Here is a 25,139-nt window from a genome sequence, read left to right as displayed (position 1 = left end):
GAAGTAGCACAGTGATGAGTTTATTGAAAAATGGGGTGTTAACAAAACGTTTTCCGTCCTCATTCAGATCGCTATCTTTGCTTTTGGGTCCGAAGTCATCGTGCCAGCTTTATCTACTACTCGTCCTTCTGCAATGTTCTCAATCCTAAAGTCACCATACCAGCATCACCTCAGCAGTAGAAAAAACCCTCCAACATTCCATTTAAGTAATTTATTGTTCTACTTCCCTGGCTGTTTACCTTATTTATCAATAATTTGAATTGATTCTATTTGTAATTGAAATAAAGGTGGAGCAAAATTATTTTTTGTGTAAGTATGTAAATAAACATGTTGTGTTTTTTTTAGATTCTTTTTATATTCATTTCCCAAATTCCAATTGCCGTTGTCGAATCCAATTTCTTTAGAGAATGAAAGGACCTGTAATGATTCTAAGATTGTAACAGTTGGCTACATGACTAACTATACGAAAGGACTTCAATGGGTATTAGAATAATGGAGATACAAGGAAGGGGTAGATTGATTTAAGGATATACACATCTGTCAGAGAAACTTTAAGGTAACGGAAGGTAAACCCTTAGATGATAAACAAAATAGATCGGAGAGCAGGAGAGAACAATCAACATAGAGCAGATTATGGAAGTGAATGATAGTGTACCGCATGTGTAACAGTTGTATTTTTATCTTATCACTTTCTCTTCCCTGCACTGTTAATAGATCAACCTGTGTTATCACACTAGCTCATGTTTTATCATGTTTGAATTTTTGTGACGTTCTTGACCACTAGTCCCTGTATATAAACTCATTATCGGTTGAAATAAAGTTAGTTGCATTTCCTTCGCATCTCAGTTATCACCTAATTGGCGCCTCACAAATTGGTGACCACCAAAGTGTCCGTATCCCTCCTGCTTTCTCGCTTCCTGCTGTGTCTTACTGTTTGATGATGCTGCCTTCCGACACTGTCTCTACTATCAACGCTACACCCCTGAAACTGCCACCCTCTTTCCAGTACAGAGGTATTCGCTTGGTTTCAGGGCGCCGAGATCCTGTTTCCCCTAAAGGGCGTAATATGCTCAAGCACCAAAGCAGACTATGTTCTTGAAGCATTCCCCGAGGACACTTTCCTGGATATATCAAATTGGCTTTGTGACCAAGAAGATACTCAGATAGCGTACAACGCCCTGAAAGCATAGCTCCTGGAGCAGTACTCACAATCGTTAACCGCCCATAGAGCCAAATATTTTCAAGAACCATTGCGGGACCAAAAGGCTTCTCTAGCCCTCGGGGAAATGAACAGTATTGCTTGCCTGCAACCTGGTGGAGACGACTCTCCTCGTGAGTGAATCTACTTCGTGCCCTTTGGGTACGGTGCCTACTCAAACCTGTACATGCTACCATCCCTGATGTTGATATTTTACCCGATGACCAAAGCTGATGACCTTATGGACAAGACCTCCATTATCAACTACACTCCAGACGAAGAGGACAAATATTCAACATCGACTGAAGTTGATGTAAATGCGGTAGGAAACAGACGCCTACCCAGTGACGTGCCGGAGTAGTGACAAAGACGCATACCACCCACATATACCAACCTTCGCTAAAGAGGACCCTCTGCTATGGAGTTTTGACATAACTTTCAGATATCGAAAATCGTTTTATTGTTTCTATGTATGCAGAAACATAACGTACATGCTCTCCAGAAGTTTCAGCCAATTATTTTTACAGATAATGAAGATATAGCGGTCTTTAAATGATGACGTCATCCTTACTACGTCATCTGCATGACTGAGTTTGACAGAATGGTCTTTGTGTGTTTATTCTTGAATATATATAGCAATTTTTTCACTTATTTTTTGAAATCTCGTACATCTGGCAGAAATGGAAGGCATTGGTAGAGGGTAGGTGAACAAAAACTACGAGCTACAAGAACAGCAGCCAGAGTTTCCAAAGACGTATAGAAGTTATAATGCATGTTTGTTTATTTACAGTTTGTATATACAGTGTGTTTTCACAACCTCCTTGGGAACTTTATAGCAAGGCCAATGTTACCTAAGGTCATAGAAAGAACAAAAAGTAAACAGAGAGTGAGAAAAAAGGAACCAAGAAGAGAGAGAAACAGGAATAAGAGTACAAAGCTGGAACATGCTAACTAAAACTATGGCAACAATGAGAGGCCGCTAGCAACTCATGACAGCCTTAGGCCAAGTGTATTAGTAAACTTAGGGTTTAAATATCTCATTTAGGGTGCGTTCAATAAAAGCACAAAGTAAGGTTATCATAATAATGTTATCTTGATTTTTTTAAGAAAAGAAGCAAAAACTTGTTGCAAGTCTTTGGGAGCTCATAACTCAAAAACATACTTATTCACACTTAGGTACATCTTTCTCACTTATTTATTGTTCGATTTTAGAGAGAAAGATATCATTGAAAAGAGAAATAAAAATCCCACAATGTTTTGCACCAGAATTTTTATTTTTATTTTTTTCTTTTTTTTCATGAATATTATACGTCTAGGCGAAGAAAATTATGAAAAAAATCATTAAAAAAAGGAAAATAAAAAATCTGTCACACAGAATTATTTGATCTATAAAGAAGTTTTGATGGTACAATTTTCAAAACAATTAGTGTCATATTACTGGAGAAAAATGTACCTAAAAAAAAAAAAAAACCATGATTTTTGCTAATATATCAAAATGTTTTTGATCAAATGGCTTGAAATTTTTTTATGATGAAGGTATTATATATGTCTAAAACATACATATAGAAATTGTGTATTTTGAATAAGTAAAAAAAAAAAAAAAATCATGGCAATGTGGACGGTCCCTTTAAGCCCCAGCCCACGACTTCTCCAGCCCCTTACTTATGCCCATCGGCCACAGTTATGCTACTACCACTCCAGATTCAGGGTTGGTGGGAAGAAATGCGCAAATGGTTGTCAGAGGCCAAAAACCTTGCTTGCAGTAGTGGCCTCCCCTATCACTAATATTTTCTTTTTCATAATGCAAGTACGGACATGCAATTTTTGGTAGACAGTTGCTTCCGGTTCTCTTCTGCCCAGGCTACTCTCCAGGACATGATGTAGTCTATCTAAGTCTACCAACACCCATCTGGTGGGTGCCAACAGATCTGTGATACCCACCCAAGGTTATGAAACCTTCACATTATTGATTGGGTGTTCCAAATATAGTTGGAAGTTTCTGGTTGCTGATGTTACACTACCAATCCTCGGTGGAGATTTTCTCTCACATTTCCACCTCCTGCTTGATGCCGCTCACAATTAGTTAGTCAACTCGGATCCGTACTCCTCGACACCTCTCCAACCCAGCCCCTACGACCTCACTCTCCACATTAGTGCACCCATGAATGCCTATGCCCATTACTAGTGTTGTACCTGGAAGTTTTCCATCCAGATCTTCGTCAAACACCCATGGTTCCCGCCAAACACGGTATTTATGACCAAATCAAGGCGATAGGGCCTCAAGTGTTCACATGGTTCCTGCGTCTGGCACCAGATTGTTTGGGGAGCCCTTAAACAAACATTTGCTGAGATGGAAGAAATGGGCCTTTCCCAAAAGGCCTCAAGCCCATGGTCGTCACTCTTAAACATCGTCCTGAAGAAAGATGGCTCTCTGCGTTCATGTGAGGATTACAGTTGCTTGAGCATGCAGACAGAACTGGATCACTATCCCCTCCCAAATATCGCTGACATGACCTCCTACTTGCACTAAACGGAGATTTTCTCCATATGCAACGTCCTGAAGAGGTATTCTGAGATGCCTATGAACCCAGAAGACATCCCCAAGACTGTCATTACTACTCCCTTCAGTACATACACCTTCATTTACTCCTGTTTTGGCCTTCGTAATGCTAAGGCCACTTTTCAATGCCTCATGGATGGCATTTTAAGGGACTTCCCCTTCTTTATATGTTACATGGATAACACTCTTGTGTTCTCTTCTACAAAGAGGAACACGTCCGTCGCCTACGCATCGTTCTTGACCACCTACAATTTAATGACCTTATAGTCATGTACAACAAGTGTACCTTTGGCGTCAACATAGTATCGTTCTTAGGACACCACATCACTCTTGAAGGAATTCACCCACTCCCTGAGAAGGAAGCAGCCGTTCAAAACTTCCCTATGCCCTTGACTGTCAAAACACTGCAAGAATTCTTGGTCATGATCAACTATTATCACCGTTTCCTGCCATCCATTGCCGCTACTCTTGCCCCCTTTATGCTTCCCTTAAGGGCAAGCCATAAGACCATGAGTGGGGTCCCCTTCAAGAAGCAGCCTTTTGCAACGAAAAGAATGCCCTATTAACTGCTGCTGCTCTCACTTTTCCTGTGCCACGTGCACCTCTCCTTCTCTCCACAGATGCTAACTGTTACATTCAACTATTGTACACAGCGTGGATTATGCAAAATCTACACAAAAAGTTTATGAAACAATAGCCAAACATTAACACCAAAATGAAAATATTAGCCAGCAAAGAGAAAATAAAACTATATTTAAGATTAGACATGAATATTTACAAATTTACACAAAATTCACCGAATACTTCTATACAGAGAGAGACAGATGGCAATGAGTAGTTTCAGATATAAAATGTTGGCATGAAGATTCAGTGCTTCTATCTGATGATGAATGCTGCTTCAATCTTCTTTGTCTCATTCAAAATACTAATATTGTTTGTAGTCACTAACATTCAGAGTCACAGGGGGTGTAGCTAAAGAATGTTTCGAAACACGAGCGGTGTTCAGTCAGGTCTCTATCATCTCTCTCTTCTCTCACTCATTATCTGTCCTTTATATGCACAGAACCAATTCTCCCAAATATTCATGATGCACTAGAAGCATATGCAGCATGACGTCATGCAACGAATCCATTCTCGAATCATCTTGCAATGTATAGCCCTCATCCATCAGACGGCCGGCACCCGAATAGAATCGAAAACTCTTGTAGAAGTTAAACACAGCGATATTTTCATTTACAATTACAATAACATATATAAAAATGAATTGTTTTATTTTACGTTAAAATATATGAAAAAAAAACCCTTTTCACAAGTTTTATCATACAGTATACATAAATTTAACATACATATAACAACAGCAATGTCGCTATTGGTGCAGCACTCGAGCAGGTGGTCAACGGCTCACCCTGCCCATTGGCCTTCTTCAGTAGAAAAATTTCCAAGACAGAACCCTGCTACTCTACCTTCGACCGCAAATTGCTAGCGGTGCACTAGGCTCTCCGTCACTTTCCCCACTTCTTGGAAGGTATGCCCTTTGTCATTCGCACGGACCATATACCTCTGATGCCTGCCGTCACTCGACTGTCCAATGCCTGGTCTGCCTTTTAATGCCAACATCTCTCTGCCGTGGCTGAATACAATTGCACCCTCCAACACGTCCCTTGAAAAATTAATCCCATTGCCAATGCCCTGTTAAGAAACACATTGGCCGCCATTCACCTGGGATTGGATTGCAATGCCCTGGCACGAGCCCAATGAAAAGTTCTAGGGAATCAAGCATGTCGGACATCCCACATATCACTCCGTTGGGGAGACGTTCCCCTCGACGACTCCAATGCCACCCTCCTCTGTGACATAAATACTGGTAGACCTAGACCAAGGATACTTCCTTCCATGCGTCGACAGGTGTTTGATTTCATTCATGGCCTCTCACATCACTTACACCGATCTACTGCACAGTTACTGAAGATGAAGTTCATTTTGCAAAGCATTGCTAAGATGCTAATGATTTGGTCTGCGCCTGTACTTCATGCCAAACTTCAAAAGTACATCGACACACAGATTCAAGAGTGGGCACCTTTCCTTAACCTCACCGTCAGTTTTCCCACATTCTCGTTGACGTAGTAGGGCCCCTATCCACATCACAAGAACGTCATTACCTGTTTACCATCATCGACCTCTCCACTCATTGGCGTGAAGCCCTTATGGAAACTGTAACATCCGCCCCATGTACATCTGCCCTACTCTCAGGATGGGTAGCGAGATTTGGTATCCCTAACCATATCACTTCTGGCAGGGTACCTCTTTCACCTCTCAATTGTGGACATCATTAGCGAGTCTCCTTGGAATCATACTACATCAGACAACCACCTACAACCCTTTAGTACCCTTAAAGCAGCTTTGATGTCCCACTTCAAGGACTCTAACTGGTTTACCCAACTTCCCTGAGTCCCCCTGGGACTAAGGGCCACTCCTAAAGACGACCTGGATATTTCAGCAGCTGAAATGGTGTATGGTGACTCGTCGGTCGTTCCTGCCAAACTTTTTCCATCTACAACCTACTCCAATAATTTTCAGTGCCTGAGTCACGTTGAGGGAATATTTACTCTATGCCGCCAGACTTACAAGACCCCAGCTAAGCAACTTATACACTCAGATCTGTACTCAGCAATGCACGTTTTCCTGTGCCATGATACTAGCAAGCCACAGCTAATGGCTCCTTATTTGGGCCCTTTCCTTGTGATCCATCATTCATCAACACACACAGGGCCGTTTCTAGGCACAGGCGACACAGGCGGTCGCATGTGGCGCCATTTGCTTGGGGGGCGCCAAATTGCCATCCAAAATTAATACATAAATAAATGAGAGAAGTATTATTTTTACGTGAATAATTCCAACAAATAAATACAAGTGTAAACGCGAAAATAAATGAATAATGAAAGTGTTAATACTTGATGCAACGGTGTTTAATGTTTCGGAAAAGTTGGCAACACTAGATAGGTAGATGTCGTCAGTATCAAGGAGCTTTAAAACTAAGACAGCCGCCTGCTCGCGACGCCACCTTAGTTAAGTTCTAAGCATCGTGTTTACTCCAATCTTTACTTCTTTTTTTAAGTCTTCTTAAGTTGTCAACGCAGCTGTCAAGCATTCAAGCTTTTATCAATCATGAAGAGGCAGTCCAAGCTGTCAGGTGCAGCAAACAAGAAATTAAAAAAGGAGGAAGAGGAAAAACGACCTCAAAGTAGAGGTAAGTGTACAGCTGTGATGTGTGTGCATAAGCCCAGCCTATAGTTTTTATAAGAAACAAAGTTCATTTTTTGGAGATATTTATGAGTTGAAAATTCGAATGAAATCCAGGAATTATATACCTTATAAACCAATGATCTATAGTAATGGATAGAACATCCATCACTTTTTCGCGGTCAAAACCGGAGGCGCTATTTTGCGTTGATTCCTGTCATAAATGAGGTCAAAATAATCCATAATTATGACGTCATTTCCACGTTTTGGTACCCCTGACTCATTATAAACGGCGACCCCGAATAAATAGGGATAAAGCTGAGAAGAAGATTACTATTAATTTTTATTATTTTAAATGTTACGTTTTCCTGGATTACTCTAATATCGAATTTTGTGTTATATTAGTTAATATTGACATTTGCCTATTCTCAAGGATTCTCAAGAGGTTAATTGTAACCTGTAGACCCTAAGCATAGACCTACATGCTGTAATGCAGTGATATTTCTACTATAAAAATTTAGATGTTTAAAATTATATGTTTATAAACTGAATTACATTAAATGCATAATAATTAACATATATTCTATGTTTTTTTTTCGTCCAGATGCATTGAAAAAATATCTGAAGCCCCAACAGCAAATTGTAAATACTGAAACAAAGGAGTGTGAGGAGGCCTCGGTGCCACTGCCTTCTTCCCAAGTAAAAGAACCAGGTGAGTTTAACAGATCATATTATGAATGTACTCATGGGCAGTATTTAAATACTTTGTATTTAAAGACGTATTTAAAATACTTTTGAGTATTTAGAATTGTATTTACAAATACATTTTGTTCTGTGTATTTAAATATTATATTTAACTATTTTAAGTATTTGAATACAATGCATTTAACTATATTTATAGCTAAAATGTAAATAGATTTAAATTTTGCAGTCCGTTTGATCGTGTCTGTTTGCCAGTTTATGTGGAATAAGATTTTATATTTGTAAATTTAAGTGTACTACTTAAAATGATTAATGAATGTTTTTTTTTCAATTAGAATTAGTAACATTTTTGCATTTTTCCCAAACTTATTGATGATTACTGATTAAGTGATTAGTGAATTTTAAGATTGAGTCGGAATTAAAGAAAAGTGTAAAATACAGTTATTGATTTATAAAATTCAAAAAAAACCTACAAGTAAAAATATTCACCTAAAATGCTCTGTATTCAATTTTTAGAGAGAAAGAAGTACGTTTTCCGCTAACTTTCTATGTACGTACGGTAAGTTGACCCGATTGAGGAATCTATTTTTTTCTAGAATCCTTTTTCCAATTAGATATGTAATAAGGTAATAAGGCAGCATCAGAACTCGATGCATAGTCAGAAACATAAAAATGTGTCTTGTGATTGACCATTTCATTCAGAAGCTATTTCATGTGTGTTTGATTTCTTACAGAAGGAGGACCCAGCACCAGCAGCTGCAGCACACTCAATGACGATGTCCCATTCCCCCAGCCTAAAGATACTTCACAATCAACCCCAATAGGCACAGCAACAGATGTAAGCGAGTACAGTGAGTCTGTTACAACAGCACCCATTGATCCTGCTGACTGGGTCACCCGAGTTTTCTCATGGAGAAGAGTCAGGTTTTAAATATGAAAAATCAGTGAAGAAAACTTGAATATAATAGTTTTAGCATAGCCCTCAACATATATGCATTGAGTTCTATGGTTTTAGATTGGCAAGATTACCTTTTTCAATTTATCTTAGGAAGGATTTGCAATAAAAATGTATAATGGTGTTATTCTATTAAAATTTACAAAAATAGTTTGTATACTTTCGAGTCTATGCTTTTCCTTGTTGTGTATACATATACGTGAAGAGGATTTATTAATAAAGCATGTTGTTTTGTTGTGGAACTTGAGATGCTAGTTGTGTTCGAAATTGTTTATATTATTATTCCCAGCCTGGAGGGAAGTGGAGCGCCATAACGAGTTCTTGCCTGGGGCGCCTAATGAACTAGAAACGACCCTGAACACACACGCTCGTACAGTGTAAAGGTTTTGAATTTTCAAATTTATCAGACCAACCTGTGTTATCATGCTAGCTCATGCTTTATCATTTTTTAATTGTGTGACGTTCTTCCTCAAAAGACCCTATATATAAACTCATGATCCGTTGAAACAAAGTTGGTTGCATTCATCTCGCCTCTCAGTTATCACCTAACTGCTGCCTTGCACAATACCTTTGTGAGGTAACAACTGTTATTAAATTATCTGATATGTGGTACGAATTACATGGAGTTAAATAAACATTCATATAGTCAAGATAAAGAGTGATTTCAGGTGGAGTCAGATTGAAAAAGAGCATTGAAGCATCAACCAAGATATGTATCAGTCAAATAACTGAAGTTGCCATCTTTTATCATCGGTTTTACAGCAAATTGCCAACTTGCTTGTATCATTTGAGTTACCCTCCTTGTAAACATATGGCACGGTTACAAATTTTGTTTCAAGACTGTGTTCAATGTTAATACTGGGTGGTTTAGTTCCATGAACCTTGCTTTATTTCAATTATATTTCACAATATCCCTCAATGCTATTTGCTTATTTATTCTTGTAGTTATTTGTAGCCCTAATGAAAGACTGTACCTTGCAGTTACTTGCATGGGAAAGTGTAAATGATATCATAGCACTTTTGCATTCTAGGAAGAACCATGCCCTATTGCTGTGCTAAACTTTGCAAGTCCTTTGAAAACAGCAGTCTTTTGCGCTCTTTGAATAGAACTGTGGAAATTCTTTCCACGCTTTATTTTAGTAACCCCCGTTATTCCATTTTTTATTTTTTGTTTGTTATTTTCTGGATTTTACGCATCTCGTTTTTCTTTTGTTTCCTTTGTAACCTTCATTATTATATCCTTAGATATTCATTGCTGCTAACATGTCCATCATTCCCCTGTAATGCTTTACCTTTCATCACCTCATTCCTCTGTAGATGATTTTCTCTCATTTCGTGAGCTCACAGTACATTGCTCTGACGATGCAACCGACCGTCGACAATTTTCAAAGACAGCGCTTGGTTGCGTTCTGTCCCAAATGCTCTTGAAGCTTTGGATGTTTAACCACAATTGGTTTGTATTTAAGTAACTCTTTAATTTACGTAACTCATTGATCTTAGCTTATTGCTATTTACATCTCAGTACCTATTTATGAGTCTGTTTAGCTAGGATTGTTTCCTGTGTTATTGAACATCACTAAACGCCACTTGATTTTTTTGTATGTATATTAATTTTTATAAACCAGACAGTAGGATTTCTTTATAATTACTTTCCCCTGGAGTTTCAAGAATGATCCTTGTATTTATAAAAAGCACCCTTCAGCAAACCACTTACTCATGGAAATTTGAAGAAGAAGACTTGACTGGCTCGAACCAGCTCAGCGGCGGGAGGCAGAAGCGTGTGAGCGGCCCACTTAAAAACCAGGAAGCGTGGAAGGCGGACGTAGGCATAGCCTCTTCATCTGAAACGTCGTTTTTAACTTAGGGGTCGGTTCAACTACTTGTTGGTCAACCAGTTACTAACCAACAGTATGCCTTACTTTGTGCCGTTATTTAGAAGATAGGCATACGAAGATAAAACACAACTGTGCAGAACTGAACATGCACCGTGTTCTTAACAGTTTACAAGATGCTTCTACTACGTTGTCTACAATCAACCCTCAAAAGCGTGAGTACTAATTAACGGTGCTCTACCTTGTCCAAGGAACTGTCCCGCACCCCCCCCCCCTTTCTTTTTGCCTTTATTTGACGATGTGCACATTTAGCTAGGAAGTCATGTTCAAACTGTCTGGTTTAATCATTCGTGGCGTGTCCATTAACATAAGTTGTGTTCCCATTCCCCTCTATCAAGTTTGAAATTTTATTGCCCGAGAGGAATGTGTTCAAAGTAGTGAGTAGAACTTTTGGTATTATTTCAGTCACCATTTTTACTTTCATTGGTTGATTAGTCATTTGATTATTGATTTACGATTTAATTGATTTGACCATTTTCTTGGCATTTTTCATTTTTCATATGCCATGCGGTCTTTATTCAAATTTCAATTAGGTAGTTTTGCTGTTTTTTCCTGTGTCAGTTAGGTGAAAATTCCTGTTGTACATTATGGAAATAAACGCCATTTTTAGGTTAGAATTATTAACTGTTTTTAACTTGACCTTTACATTTTGAAATGACTAAATGAGTTATCATATGAGGTGAGATATGACTTAAGGGTAAGTTTATATTTATGTCAATCTAAAGCTATCGGTGTCAATCCTTTATTGTAATGTTCTACGGTATTACCTCCCGGTGGTCCTTAGGACGTTTTGACTTTTACAGTACTGCTCCCCTTAACTCTTTGTGAAACTGTCGTTAACGTAACTGATTCAGTCCAACCACATTTGATTGGGATTTACTATTCTGCACCTTGGAGTAGCGTCTGAACATCAAGGTGATATCGTTGCCGACAGTCCCAGTATAGAATAATCTTTGGACTTAAACGTGTGTAGGGAAAGCAAACCGTTTTCGTTGCGGTTTTCTAGTTTGTCAAGTGTGAGAGTGTTGGCGCTCTATCCTTCAGGCTCGGGTCCAGAAATCAGAAACGGAGAGGCCTTTCCCGGAATTATTTCCCACAAGACCCCTTCATTGATTTCTTTTGAGACACCCACTGCTCTTTCATTTCCCCCTGTTGGTGTTTTACCCATTTGGCATTTAACGGAAAATATCCGTTGGTTGCCCATCATTCCAGCTCTTACTTATCAATTAAAAAAAAAAGAGAAAAGTTTTATCATTTACCTTGAAGACAAATGAAAAGAAACTACATTCTTACTACCCAGCTTTAAAGGATGGAAATACTACCATATACTAATGAAATCCTATAAACAACAAGGAATAGAAAATATATTATATTGATTTTAATGAAAAGAAAAGAGCACTTTCTCCTGATGTTTGGAAAATTTATAAGAAATGTTAGCCTACTCTGTCTCAACATAAGAAAACTAGAAAAGATATCAACCATACTTCCCCCAATCAACTACGAATAAGAATAACTTCAGTGGAAATAAATAAGACTTAATTCTTACCAAGCCAATATTCACTTGTAACATCACCAAAGCCATCGCGGTAATCCTGCCAGTTCCTGGTGAAGTTTTCCTGGTCAGGTTGTTCTCGTCGGTTGAGGAAAACTGTCCATCCTCCGCCGTCAGTCTCCAAATCACACCAGACTTGTACAGCGTGACATCTATTGGGAAAAGATGGCACTGTTAGATTTGTGATGTAGACTGCCGTAAAAGATTTAAATCTGTATTATATTCTTTAAATCGTTTATAAGAGGTCGCCAAATTACCTCTCATAAATAGGCTATTTCAGCTGCATGGTAACTAAATAACAAAAATTATCTCAAACTTATAATTGTTATATTTTGTTCAATTAATGAACACATATCCTGGCAATGCAGACACACATTTTTGTTAAAAGACGTTTGACTAACAATTATTTGGTAAGACAAGCGTTTTGATAATGAACATTTGAAATACTAAAATTGAAAAATACTAATAAAATATAAAAGCACATTTACGCAAATGATAACATATTTAAAGTGTTCTAAGCAAAAAAGAATGCACAATATGATATACTCCTAGATCCGGGGGCGAGGTTGGTTTTGTGTCTATCTCAAAAGTACTCTGTTACCTTTGATTTCCTTATTCTACATATCTAGGATTTTCCAGCACATGTAGGTGTGTCTGGAAATGAGAAGACTGATTCACTGGCAAAGAATGATGCATCCGAGTTGCTGCCAAGAAGGTATCCCATTCCCTGTATTGATTTCCTACCTAACATCAATGAATTGTTTTGCAATAAATGGCAACAGCGCTGGGATAGTCTAGATGGCAATAAAATGAGAGAAATAACAAATGTTATATCTCCTTGGAGGTATAACATGATGCCTCAAAAATGGAAGACGTCTCTTTGTCGTCTCCGTAGGCTATTGCAGAGTTAATACAGATAGGGTCTGTTCACGAGGAGGACTTTAAACATAGCTCCACCCCTTATGTGACGTCATGGGTGTCCAGGTTGGCCAGACTGCCACCTAACGCCATATGCTTTCATTGTCATGGGCTACACCTTTCAAGTTTAAACCTACATGCACATTATTTATGAAAGATGCCTTCTTCTTGCGCTGTTTTTGGTTGCAACAATGTCAGAACTAACTCAAAATGTAAAGTCTTAAGATATTTCAAGTTTCTTCGAGACAAATCAACACAGAAAGGCTGGGTAATTCACTGCAGATGCCAGGACGAAAGTAACTAAAACATACCCGGGTTTGTTCCCACCATTACCAACCAGAGGATTTTGAAGATGATGCAAAGTCTCCGATACGTGGAGTTCTTCCTAAATGCTTAAAGAGTACAGCTATGCCATCAATTCATTGTTGCTATTGTTCATGACCAAGGACCTTCTAATATGAGAATATGGAAGCATTTTGGTATAAACCCAATCAACTTTAATAGAATTTCATTTAAAAACACAACAGCATATAGAGAAATATTTATTTATTTCTTAAGTTAAGAAATCTTTGCTAACATAAGTAATTTTTCCATAATCCGCAATTTAGATTAAAAAAAAACATTATATATAAAAAAAGAGACCAGCACAAGGCGGATACTAAGAAAATTTAAAAGAACATCTTTTGAAAGAGTTTTTTTCTCTCATAAAATATTTGTTCTACAAAAGACGTTTTGTCAAAAAATATTTGTTCAAGTAAAGACGTTTTGTCAAAAAATATTTGTTCAAGTAAAGACGTTTTGTCAAAAAGTATTTGTTTAAGTAAAATGGATTTTGAGCGAAGCGAAAAATCTATTTTTGGGTGAGATAGCCATGACGTCCTGATGGAAGGTTCCTTCAGTAGCTTCCTAAGGGTATATATGACTACAGTAGATATTCCTAGAGAATTAAACTAAAGGTTTCACAGAATTCTAACTTCTGGCGCGAGTGCCCATAAAGTTTCCCTTTAGGATATCGTATAATAACAGGGGACGTATGCTTGACACGCCACATAGCAATCTGCACCCTACATAGCGTTTACGCTTCGAGGGGAAAGTGTGGCAAGTATGGGAGGAGCCGTTACAAAACTCTCCTCCTGCATTACTGTTACGGTACCTAGTGATGTAAACAAACGGCTGCCATAGCTGGCCGCCATCTTGACTGACGTCACATCTGCGCGCCTCATTTCTTCCGGCGTCTCTGTCAGCCTCCATGATACAATAAGAAAGGGAAGGGCCTGACAGGCTAGAATAGAGAACTAGGGCGGGTCCATCAGGACGTTATGGCTATCTCACCCAAAAATAGATTTTTCGCTTCGTTCAAAATCCCTTTTTTTGGCTCAAGCCATGACGTCCTGATGGAAGTGTACCAGAGAATTAGTGTATCGTGGATTTTTACCATTTTGGTAGTGCCTTCCACTTCTAAACAATATTCCTTTGGTCTGATGACCTTAGAGACCGTGACATCTCCGTTACATGTCACTACCAATGGCATAAACTATGAAATGGCTTCCTGCCCCCCTGGCAAGGAAGTCCTATTTGGACGAAAGGAACACCTCGAAGTAACCTGATGAAGAAAACTCACCTGTAGACGAGGATCTTGTCGGTCTCGCAGACAGATCAGGAAAGTTAAGTACTTGTGTGGGAACAAATATTTCACTTTTCTTTAGGTGAGTATATATCAGATAGGAGCAATATTATAACATGAATTATAATAGAGATCAAAATAGGGGCAATAAAACTCTGTAACAGTAATGTATTTCATAAAGTAGGGCGAAATAAGACGCATATGATAGCGAATTTTCTATTTTATTTGAGAAAATATTCGCGATAATATGAAATAAAGTAAATAATTTACAGTAAAAATTGTTGGTTAACAAACATAGACTAAAGACTACATAAGACAAAGGTGTGGAATCTGAAAAGAAAGAACTTGCCATTACACACATAAGTTCCAAGGGAACTATAAAGTCTTTTAAAGTCTCAATACACTTCATATCCAAATAAACATGTGGCACACGTGTTCAAGTCTATATTACTTCACCTTGTAGAAGAACAGTCTCTCGTGACACTAAGGGGCACTTAAAATCACTATGTATCGCACTAGGGTCAACGCAGGCACCCGTTGAGTTAAGAGTCCCGAAATAACTCACTGTCCTACGCAGCACTAAGCAGCAGGTTTTAATACACTATCTGCGGCTACCACGAATCTCTTGACTTCGCGCACCTGCTTTGCATAGTGTTTAAAAAACACTCTCGAGGATTTCCAGCCTGTGAAAGATCGAAGGCTTTCGAAATCCATTCCTTGGAAGAAATTTAGGGAAGAGGCGACTTTTCTAGGATCATGACCTGCGGGTGTACTGTCAGGATCCGCTCTGCGAATAAAGTAGGTGATCTTCGCCCTTAGTTGTTTAAGTGACAAATCACTTCCTGATGTTTCTCCTTTAAAGAGTTGTCCTCCGCCAAAGTCTGAAGTTCTTCGAAGATAGACCTTTAGACTCTCCACTGGGCATAGAGAGACATCTTCCTTCAGAGGGCAGAGTCTCCAGGGACCCCACCTCTTAGTAGGGAGTTCATTCTTAGCGAGAAACGTTGGGTCAGGGAAGAGGGTAAGTTCCCCTGTTTCGGCGAACTGTATCTGGCCCTCTTCTCTACATAAAGCCATTATTTCACTGACTCGGGCTCCCGAGGTGAGAGCGAAAAGGAAAATCACTTTTTGAGTCAAGTCTTTCAGAGGGCAAGATTCATTGTCCAGGCTAGAGGCAAAATGGAGCACCTTATCAAGAGACCAGGAGATGGGTCTCGGAGTGGGTGCAGGACAGTCTAGCACATGCCTTTGGAAGTTTGTTAAAGATTTCGTTGGACAGGTCTATCTGGAAGGTATAAAGTAATGGTCTTGTCAAGGCCGATTTACAAGTGGAAATCGTATTGCCTGCTAAGCCTTGTCCATGAAGGTGAATGAAGAAGGACAGGCAGAAATCTATGGAGATTTCCATAGGATTTTTTGCCTTGACAAAAGACACCCATTTCTTCCAGGATGACTCATATTGCCTTCTGGTAGACTTTGTTTTGTATTCCTCTAGGAAATCTAAACATTTCTTCGAGATTCCGAACCTTTTTTTCACAGCCAGGGAGAGAAAATCATGAGTTGAAGGTCTTCGGTTTTCCTTGATGAAGCAAAGACAGTCTACTTCTGAACCTGCTGGGAGAGAACTAGGTCTGGCAGAGGGATCAGCTTGAGCTGTAGTTCCAGGACTAGAGGGAGCCAGTTGCTCTAGGGCCACTTGGGAGCCATTAAGGCTGCTGTTCCCTTGAAGGTTCTCAGCTTGGAGAGGACTTTCTGCAGAAGGTTGGGTGGAGGGAACAGGTAAATCTTGGACCATCTGTCCCAATACAGGGACATGGCGTCCACTGCTTCCGCTTTGGGGTCCTCGTATGGGGCCACGTAAAGAGGAAGTTGGTTGTTGTCGCTCGTCGCGAAGAGGTCGATCTGCAGTTCCGGGACTTGATGGGAGATGAAGGGGAATGAGTCTGCATCTAGGGACCATTCCGACTCTATAGGGCTTGTCCTCGATAGAGCGTCCGCTGTCATATTGGGGAATCCTTGTAGGTGAACTGCTGAGAGGTGCCATCTCTTCTTGTCCGCTAGGCGGAAGATGGGTAATAGCACTTGGTTGAGTTGGGGCGATCGTGAGCCCTGACGGTTGAGACATCTGACCACAACGGCGCTGTCCAGAGTGAGACGGATGTGGATCGAAGGACGAGGGGACAGTTTCTTCAGAGTAAGAAGAACAGCCATGGCCTCCAAGATGTTGATGTGAAACGTCTTGAATAGGGGAGACCATGTTCCTTGAACTTGTCGCTGGTGGGAGTGACCCCCCCATTCTTCTAGCGAGGCATCCGTGTGGATGGTGACCGACGGAGGTGGTGGTTGAAGAGGAACTGATCTTTTCAGGTTCTTTGCCTCCGACCACGGCTTTAGGAGTGAGTGAAGCCTGGTTGGCAGAGGTCTCTTGAGATCTCTTTGAGCGATGGATGCGTTTCTTCTCCAGACTCCCAATGCATCTTTTAGCTGTGCTTGTAGCACTGGGTCTGTCACTGAGGTGAACTGGAGAGAGCCGAGCACTCTTTCCTGTTATCGTCTTGAAACCCGCTTGGATTTTAGAAGTCTCTTGACAGATCCGGCTATTTCCTTCCTTTTCTTCAGAGAGATGGAAAGACGGTGTGACTGAAGGTTACAATGGATTCCCAGCCATTGAAACTTCTGAGCTGGAGACAGTCGAGACTTTTTGGTGTTGATTTTGAAACCCAGATGTTCCAGGTACTGGGTCACCTTTTTGCAGGCATGCGAGCATTCTTTTGATGATGTCGCCCAGACCAGCCAATCGTCTAGGTAAGCCATCACCTGGATGCCTTGAAGGCGTATCTGGTGGACGATCATGTCTGCGATCTTCGTGAAGATTCTTGAGGCCAGGTTGAGTCCGAAGGGCATGGCCCTGAAATCTAATTGTCTTCATTGAAGCCTCAATCCTAGGTAGGAGGAAGCCTGGTGATTCATTGGAATGTGCCAGTAGGCGTCCGCCAGGTCTATTGAGACTGTGTAAGCCTTGTGAGGCAGTAGGGCTCTTATATGTTGAAGAGTCACCATCTTGAATTTGTTGTTCGCAATGAACTTGTTGAGAGGGGACAAGTCCAGAATGACTCTGAGTTTGTCTGAGTCTTTCTTGGGAACACAAAACAGTCTTCCCTGGAACCTGGTGGACTTTGCCCTCTTGATCACCTTCTCGTTCAAGAGTTCTAGGACATATTCCTCCAGGATGGGGGCTGAGTGTTGGAAGAATTGGTGGAAGGTTGGAGGTGGTGTTATCCAGCTCCATCCTAGTCCCTTCTTGACGATGCTGTGGGCCCAAGGATCGAAGGTCCAACGATCCTGGAAGTGGCTGAGTCTTCCTCCCACCGGAAGCACTTCATTGCTTCTGGTTTCCCGAGGATTTACCACCTCGGCCGCCTGCTCCCCTTCCTCCTCTCCCTCTGGATGGACGTCGAGAGGAGTCTTTGCTGGAGCCTCTATCTTTGGGGCAAAAGGTAGTGGATTGCCTTTCATAGGCAGGGGTAAAGACTGGTGACTGGGCCACCACCGGCTGAGGGACCAACTGAAAGGTCTGCTGTGGCTGAGCCACTAGCTGGGGAGTAGCGGGTGCCGGAAACTGGCGTCTGGCCTGACGCTGCTGGGTTCGGGGCTTGTTGGACTTCTTCTTAGGCTGTGGAGCATCATCCTGAGAAGATTTCCTTTTTTGGGACATGCCCCACTTGTTGAGAAGGTTCCTATTCTCAGTGGCGGCTCTGTCCGCAATCTCTTTCACAAGGTCCACGAGAAAGAGATATTTGCCCCAGATGTTGGACGAAATCAGTTTCCGGGGTTCGTGTTTAACGGTAGCATCCGCAAACACGAACTCTCTACAGGCTCGCCGGGCCTTGATGAAGCTGTATAAGTCCTTCAGCAAGGTGGCAAGGTGGGTCTTTGCGAGAACCATGTAGAAGCCTGGGACCCGAATGTCCCCGGCCATTGTCTCGAGTTGCACGTGAAGAGACAGAGAGGCAGCCAGCCTCTCCTTTGTGTCTTGTTCCCGACGCAAAAGGTACTCAGTGAGCTTGGGGAGGTTCTCGTTAAACTGACGTCCAGCGACGTCAGCCTCCAGCTTTCCAACCGTGAACGTTAACTGGATGTGTTTCCAGCTATTATCATCGGGAGGTAGGGCGAGGGAGAGAGGCCTACATTCCTCCAATGTAGGGCAGGGTTTTCCTTCCTCCACCGCCTTCAACACCGAATGCAAGGCTTTTCCGCAAAGGGAAAGACCATGGTCGGAGGAGCAAGAAAGGACTGGTGTTTCTTGCTTAGGGCCGGCATCTTGGAGTTGGTGTAGCCCCTGCTCTTGAGGCAGTCAGCCAGCATAACTTGAGCCTTGGAGTGATCAAACACTATGACCTCCTTAGGTTCGGTCTCCTCCTTGGAGACTGGTTTGGACTTAAGACGGATGTAACAGTCCGGGTAGGCAGCAAAACTAGGGTAGAACTCACCTCTTCAAGGGGGATGGCGCCTAGTTTGCCATTAATAAAGATGCGTCCGTTCATGATGGGCATGTGTTTTGCATGCCTCCAGGGATTGGTATCTGAGCAGGAGGGAAGATCCTTGACGGAGATCTTCTTCTGCTGTTTCTTCATGCTCATGATTTCCCTCTTGAGGTCCGCATGCCCCTGGCAGAACCTCTCATCCAGGAATACCACCAGAGCTTGGAGGGTATCCTGGCTGCCCACCACCGCAGGTACTGGAGTGGCAGATGTAGAGGGGACTGGTTCTGAAACCACGAAGGAAGCCACGGAGGGTGATCTCGCCCTCAGAATCAGGGGTCTCCACTTGATCCTCTTCCTCTTGTTGACCTTCAGCCAGCAGGGTCCTTTCAGTGTCTTTGGACACATCCAACATCCTCTCCACTTCGTCAATATTAAAGCCTTGGAGAGCGTCCGAAACATCCGGTTCGACCGTCAGTTGGACGCAGGGGATCTCATCCTTGGGAATAACGGCATCAGTAGATGCCTTAGGAAAGAGCAGGCCTCTCATCTTCTTGATGGGGAGATAAGGCCCAGTGGCGTTCTTTTGGAAACCGCGCACCCACTTGTGCAGTTTCTCTCGGGCGTTGTCCCTGGCCTCCGCTGACAGAGGGTTATCGAATGCCTCACCAAGCAGGTTCTTGCATACTGTGCAGGCCTGCGGATCCCAATAGCGAAGGTTCCCCTTCGAGATGAAACAGCCAGCGTGGGTTCGGCACGCCAGGTGGCCGTAGAAGTTAGGGTGACGAACACCGCAGAAGGCGCTCTCACACTTCACATACTCCTCCTGTAAAAGAAAGAGGAAATGAGTATTTGGAAGTCAATACAATTATGACTTACAGTAATCTTAGATTAGAATTAAGTTAATAAACTTATGATATAAGATTCCATTTATGTATAAGCTGAGGATAGGTAAGCTAGAAAAGAGGTAGGAAAGACACATACTTGTGCATCCCGCCCAGCCAATTGCCGCGACCCCATACTGTAACTAATTCAAGAAGACCATCATGGGCCCTGGAAGGAGGAAGAACATCCGTGTTGGATGAGCCAAGCTTAGGCATCCTCTAGGGAATTAGGTACGGTGAGAGGGGGAAGCTGAATTCATTCAGTGTATAAGAAAAGGGGGATAAGCTAAGCCCCCTTATCAGGTTAGGTCCCGGCAAGAGACTGCGTATGGATGCGCAGAATATGCTGGAAAGATTTTCCTGTACAACTATACACAATAGTTTTCAGTCTAGGGTATAACTATACCATAGGTGTACTGGCTATTATCCATAGCTGCACAATAATAGCAGCCGGCACCGGGCCGGCAGGAGGGAGGAGTGACTGTCCACTGTAAAGCCAAAATTGGTGGCGCCGGCAGCCTGGCGGAATGCCGGAAGCTCGTCTGGCGCCAGCAGGTCCCCATCAAGAATGGACCCTTCCAAGCCATCAGTGTATGTGGCAGAGAGAAAGGGTGACACCTTAGGTGATGGCAGATCGCCGTCAAGCCGGCGGTCCCCGGCAACAGCATACCGACACTGACATCATTCAATGAGGCAGGTAGGGTACCGAAGACACTGACGGCTAGCGCCGGCAGAGTGGAGGCGGCTAAGGGAGAGAGAGGGATAGGATAAGAGGAGAGAGAGGGAATTGTAATACCCAGTACCCATTCCTTTCTTCCTCCGGAAGAAGTGTTCAAATGAAAGGGAGGGATGCGACCTTTCATCCGGCGGCAGAGAGCCGGCAGTCGGCTATGTTGCCAGTGGCAGCCCAAGGGAGGACCGAAGAACACTCAAAGAAGGGAGGTCCTCCGCCGGCAGACCGACCGACGAATGCTATCCCATAGTTCGACTATATGCGGGAAGCGTAGCAGTACGGACTAACCAACGAAAGGACCAAGCCGAACCCACAACCCGCCGGCACGCGGTGGAGTTGTAGGACAGCGGACAGGGGTGTGATGGCTAACCAACACAAAAGGGATAGAGGGGGAGGGGAGAGAGTCCTGAGGGGGGGTGTATGGGGGGAGCGTAGCTCCCACCGGCACTCCCAGGGGTGGGGATTCTGTTCAGGGCTAGCCTGTCTAGGTAGGAAGAGTCCATTCTCCAGCCTAGGGTAGGTTAGCACAGAGTAGGTACTGTACAGCACTAGTGTCCTGTCCTAAACTATAAAGAAGCAGAATCCCCTTAGACTGCCTAACCTAGGTTAAGTGAGCTAGTCTCCTAGACCAGGAAAGGCAGGGGTAGGACAAGTCGCTAAGCCACAGGGAGAAAGGGTCGTAACCCAACCAAGTGTGGACTAGGGCGAAGGGCAGAGCCCCACCACCTTCGCCCTCCTGCAGGGACCAGAAGGAGAGTACATTCTCCTAAAGGAGGGCTGGGGACAAACGACTGGTACTCTGAGGTTCCGTCCCAAACTCAAAGCGCATGTACTATGGCAAGGAGACGGGAAAAAAAAAAATCTTAGCCAAACCTACCCTAATGTATCGAGGTTAGGAGGGCTAGGATGTAGCCTAGGCTACCTCAGAGGGAGGAGATTACCTTAGATAAGGTAACTGGGGAGGTGAGGAAGTATACAAGACCCCTAACATTAGGTTAGGGGCAAGGGAGTCGACTACCAAGATCACCGAAACCCCTTGTATACTTCCTAGAAGGCGAAAAAAGATATGTGCAATCACTGAATCTTGTATGTTTAAATGCCTATATCTTCATTTCGTAATAAAACACTAGGAACACTTATTATATCATGCAAGAAGTAAACATGAATACTTGGGCTATCGAGCCTAGGGGTTAGGCTAGCAATCTAGCATAGGGTCGGCTAACTGTGATCGCCGAAAACAAATACTATCGGCATAATATAACTAATTCCTAGCAATGAAGACTAATTAACTAATGTTGATAATTAGTTGTAAGGCCGGGAAGGCTGTTCTGGCTAAATAAATAAAGCATGCGAGGCGAACAGCAGCGTCATAACATGACGCCTCCGGTCGGGGCACAGCTCCGCCACAAAACACAAGATTTAAAGATAAAAAGTCATTACTTTATGGCTGGAGCTTATTTAAACAATACAAGAATATGGTACTAAACTTTCCAGAAGAAGGCGAGGCTGAAGATTACGACATGATGAAAATTACTTAGCGAGCACTGGGAAAAAATACCTGAGGCGCGCGGATGTGACGTCAGTCAAGTTGGCGGCCAGCTATGGCAGCCGTTTGTTTACATCGCTAGGTACCGTAACAGTAACGCAGGAGGAGAGTTTTGTAACGGCTCCTCCCATACTTGCCACACTTTCCCCTCGAAGCGTAAACGCTATGAGGGGTGCTGACTGCTATGTGGCGTGTCAAGCATTATTATTATATGATATCCTAAAGGGAAACCTTATGGGTACTCGCGCCAGAAGTTAGAATTCTGTGAAACCTTTAGTTTAATTCTCTAAGAATATCTACTGTAGTCATGTATACCCTTAGGAAGCTACTGAAGGAACCTTCCATCAGGACGTCATGGCTTGAGCCCAAAAAGACGTTTTGTAAAAAAAAAAAAATTAGTTCAAGTGGAGACTTTCCCAGGCCGTGTTTTATTTGCTCTGTGATTTATTTTTACTTAAAATATACCAGCATATAAAATATAGTTGAAGACTCCAAACAAATGCAAATAACTTACAGCATGTTCCCGGAAACTATCCTAATCATTTGATGTATGTATGTATTTTTATTGTTTTTTGAAATATATATAGTATGTGTCATATGTAAAGTTGTGTATAGATTTGTGTGTGTATATATATATATATATATATATATATATATATATATATATATATATATATATATATATATATATATATATATATATATATAATGTGTGTGTGTGTGTGTATATATATATATATATATATATATATATATATATATATATATATATATATATATATATATATATGTATGTATATATATATATATATATATATATATATATATATATATGTGTGTGTGTGTGTGTGTGTGTATGTATACCTATACATTAATATTTTTTTTTGTGGTCAAGTGCAACTACAGTAGTATTCTTTTTCTATGTATTGTATAAAAATTGGTATTCATAAAAAGATTTGGAAAATATAATTAGCATTATCTTTCTAGCTTTTAGCATCAATGAAAATATTTTTTTCTAAAAATGACATAAAAACAGCGAAAAAATTAAAAGCTTCTACAATTATATATAATCTTGAAAATATTATCTGAGAGAGAGCGAGAGAGAGGAGAAAAACTAAGTTTTCCTGTTTTAAAAATGAACTTAAAGAGAGTACAACAAACCAGTATATAGGTAAGCAAATGAATAGCAAAAACAACGAAAAAACATACTAATTATCTTTATTAAATTTGCTATATCTTGGAAATAAAACAATGTTTGGTGAATAAATGACACTCTGGGTATTAGACAAACATTATGAATGTAAAATCTTTTTTAAAAATGGATCTAACATGCCATGCAATGGATTATATATATAAAAACTAAAGACTTCTATGTTAATTCAATGGAGAAAACCGGACAAACACCTCCAATGACATCACGGCATTAGCTCCGCCCCTACCGCCTAAGTTGAACAGACCCTATCCGTATTCTTGGTCGACACACGAGTTTCTGCTGAAGGGCCAACACCAACTGTATTGCGACGACTGTTTAGTACCTTTAACAGTGAGGTCTTTGTTGACCGAATGCCCCAATTATAATAACTTAATTTAAATCTGAACAAAACTTAGATTGAGACAAAAATGTGACGATCTGAAAATTATATACTAACTTGGCTTGAACTATTATAGTGAATAAACCATAGACTAGGAAAAGAAATAATGTTATGTAAATTATACTAAAGCTTATCTCAATCTGAATAATACAATATTCAAGTTTGGCACTTAATGAAAAATAGATAACCAGATCACGTTACAAAATCTATCCTTCCTACAAAGCCATTTATAAAACTTTACAAATGCCACAACTCACCCTAATACAATGAATTCAAAATCACTGTTTCGTCTTACGAATCTTTTACACACACGATTTGCTTTCGGGCACAGAGGTTGTTGTTGGGGTATTAAAGCCAACACTTGTTGTTGGCACGGGCCTTTCCCTTGGTTGGCCCGTAGTATGCACAGAGGCACTTAGGAGAGGACACACTGAAACTTACTGAACACTTTCAACAACAATACACTGGGTTAAGTGCGAGAATGAGAGAGGGAGAGGGGAAGATGGGCTGTGTTCCGGCTGCAATCTCTATCGCTATCTGGGTAACTTAACCTTGGTGTCACCTTTTATATGAAATTTGGCAAATTCCAGAAAGATCCAGGATCGAAATCTGGTAGCGTGGCTGCTGGTCCAAGCATCAAAGTTGCCAAGTATCCTCTCCCGAGCGCCGTACTCATGCCACACCAGACAGCTCTCTCAGGCAGCTAGCTCCGCCCACCATTTGTCCCCGAAATAAAAAGAAGATAACATCCTATCACCAGGCTCTTCACGAAATTTCTAAAGCACATGGTAGAGAACTTTCCAAAGCACATGTTACTGAACATTCTCTCTCAAACATGATGCAATACAACATATAATAAAAAAGAACATTACCTAAGCTCTTGTTCACATCTTGCTCAAATCCTACAACACGCTCAAATAGCATACGTAAGACTTTGTATCAAACATATGTGAAATAAGTGTTAATTCTTAAAAATAACGTAAATTTACATATACTAACTTGAATAGAGAATACAATGAAATTCACGACAAAAGGCTTATGTAATTTACATAAAATACTTATATCTACAAGAGAGGGGCTCATTTCATGGGCTGGGTATCATCTCTTCAATGCACAAATGACATATAAATAAAATTATAAATAAACTTCTGTATTTACTCTACACTATACCAGCTTCGTAAGAATATATATATACATATATGTATATATATATATATATATATATATATATATATATATATATATATATATATATATATATA

At 41.1% G+C, this 25,139-nt stretch overlaps 1 protein-coding gene across 3 annotated transcripts in view; it reads right to left on the bottom strand.

Moving 5' to 3' along the window:
* Positions 1-25,139, bottom strand: part of LOC137640114 (ryncolin-2-like) — a 321,214-nt gene that overhangs the window by 48,291 nt on the left and 247,784 nt on the right. For all 3 annotated transcript variants that reach the window (XM_068372589.1, XM_068372590.1, XM_068372591.1), the window contains exon 6: positions 12,094-12,251. In XM_068372589.1, coding sequence (XP_068228690.1) covers positions 12,094-12,251 — 158 coding nt within the window. The remainder of the gene's footprint in view (positions 1-12,093; positions 12,252-25,139) is intronic.

Source organism: Palaemon carinicauda, chromosome 4, assembly GCF_036898095.1.
Source record: "Palaemon carinicauda isolate YSFRI2023 chromosome 4, ASM3689809v2, whole genome shotgun sequence".
Lineage (NCBI taxonomy): Eukaryota > Metazoa > Arthropoda > Malacostraca > Decapoda > Palaemonidae > Palaemon > Palaemon carinicauda.
Note: the sequence above shows the minus strand (reverse complement) of the source record. Positions and strands in the feature narration are given on the sequence as shown.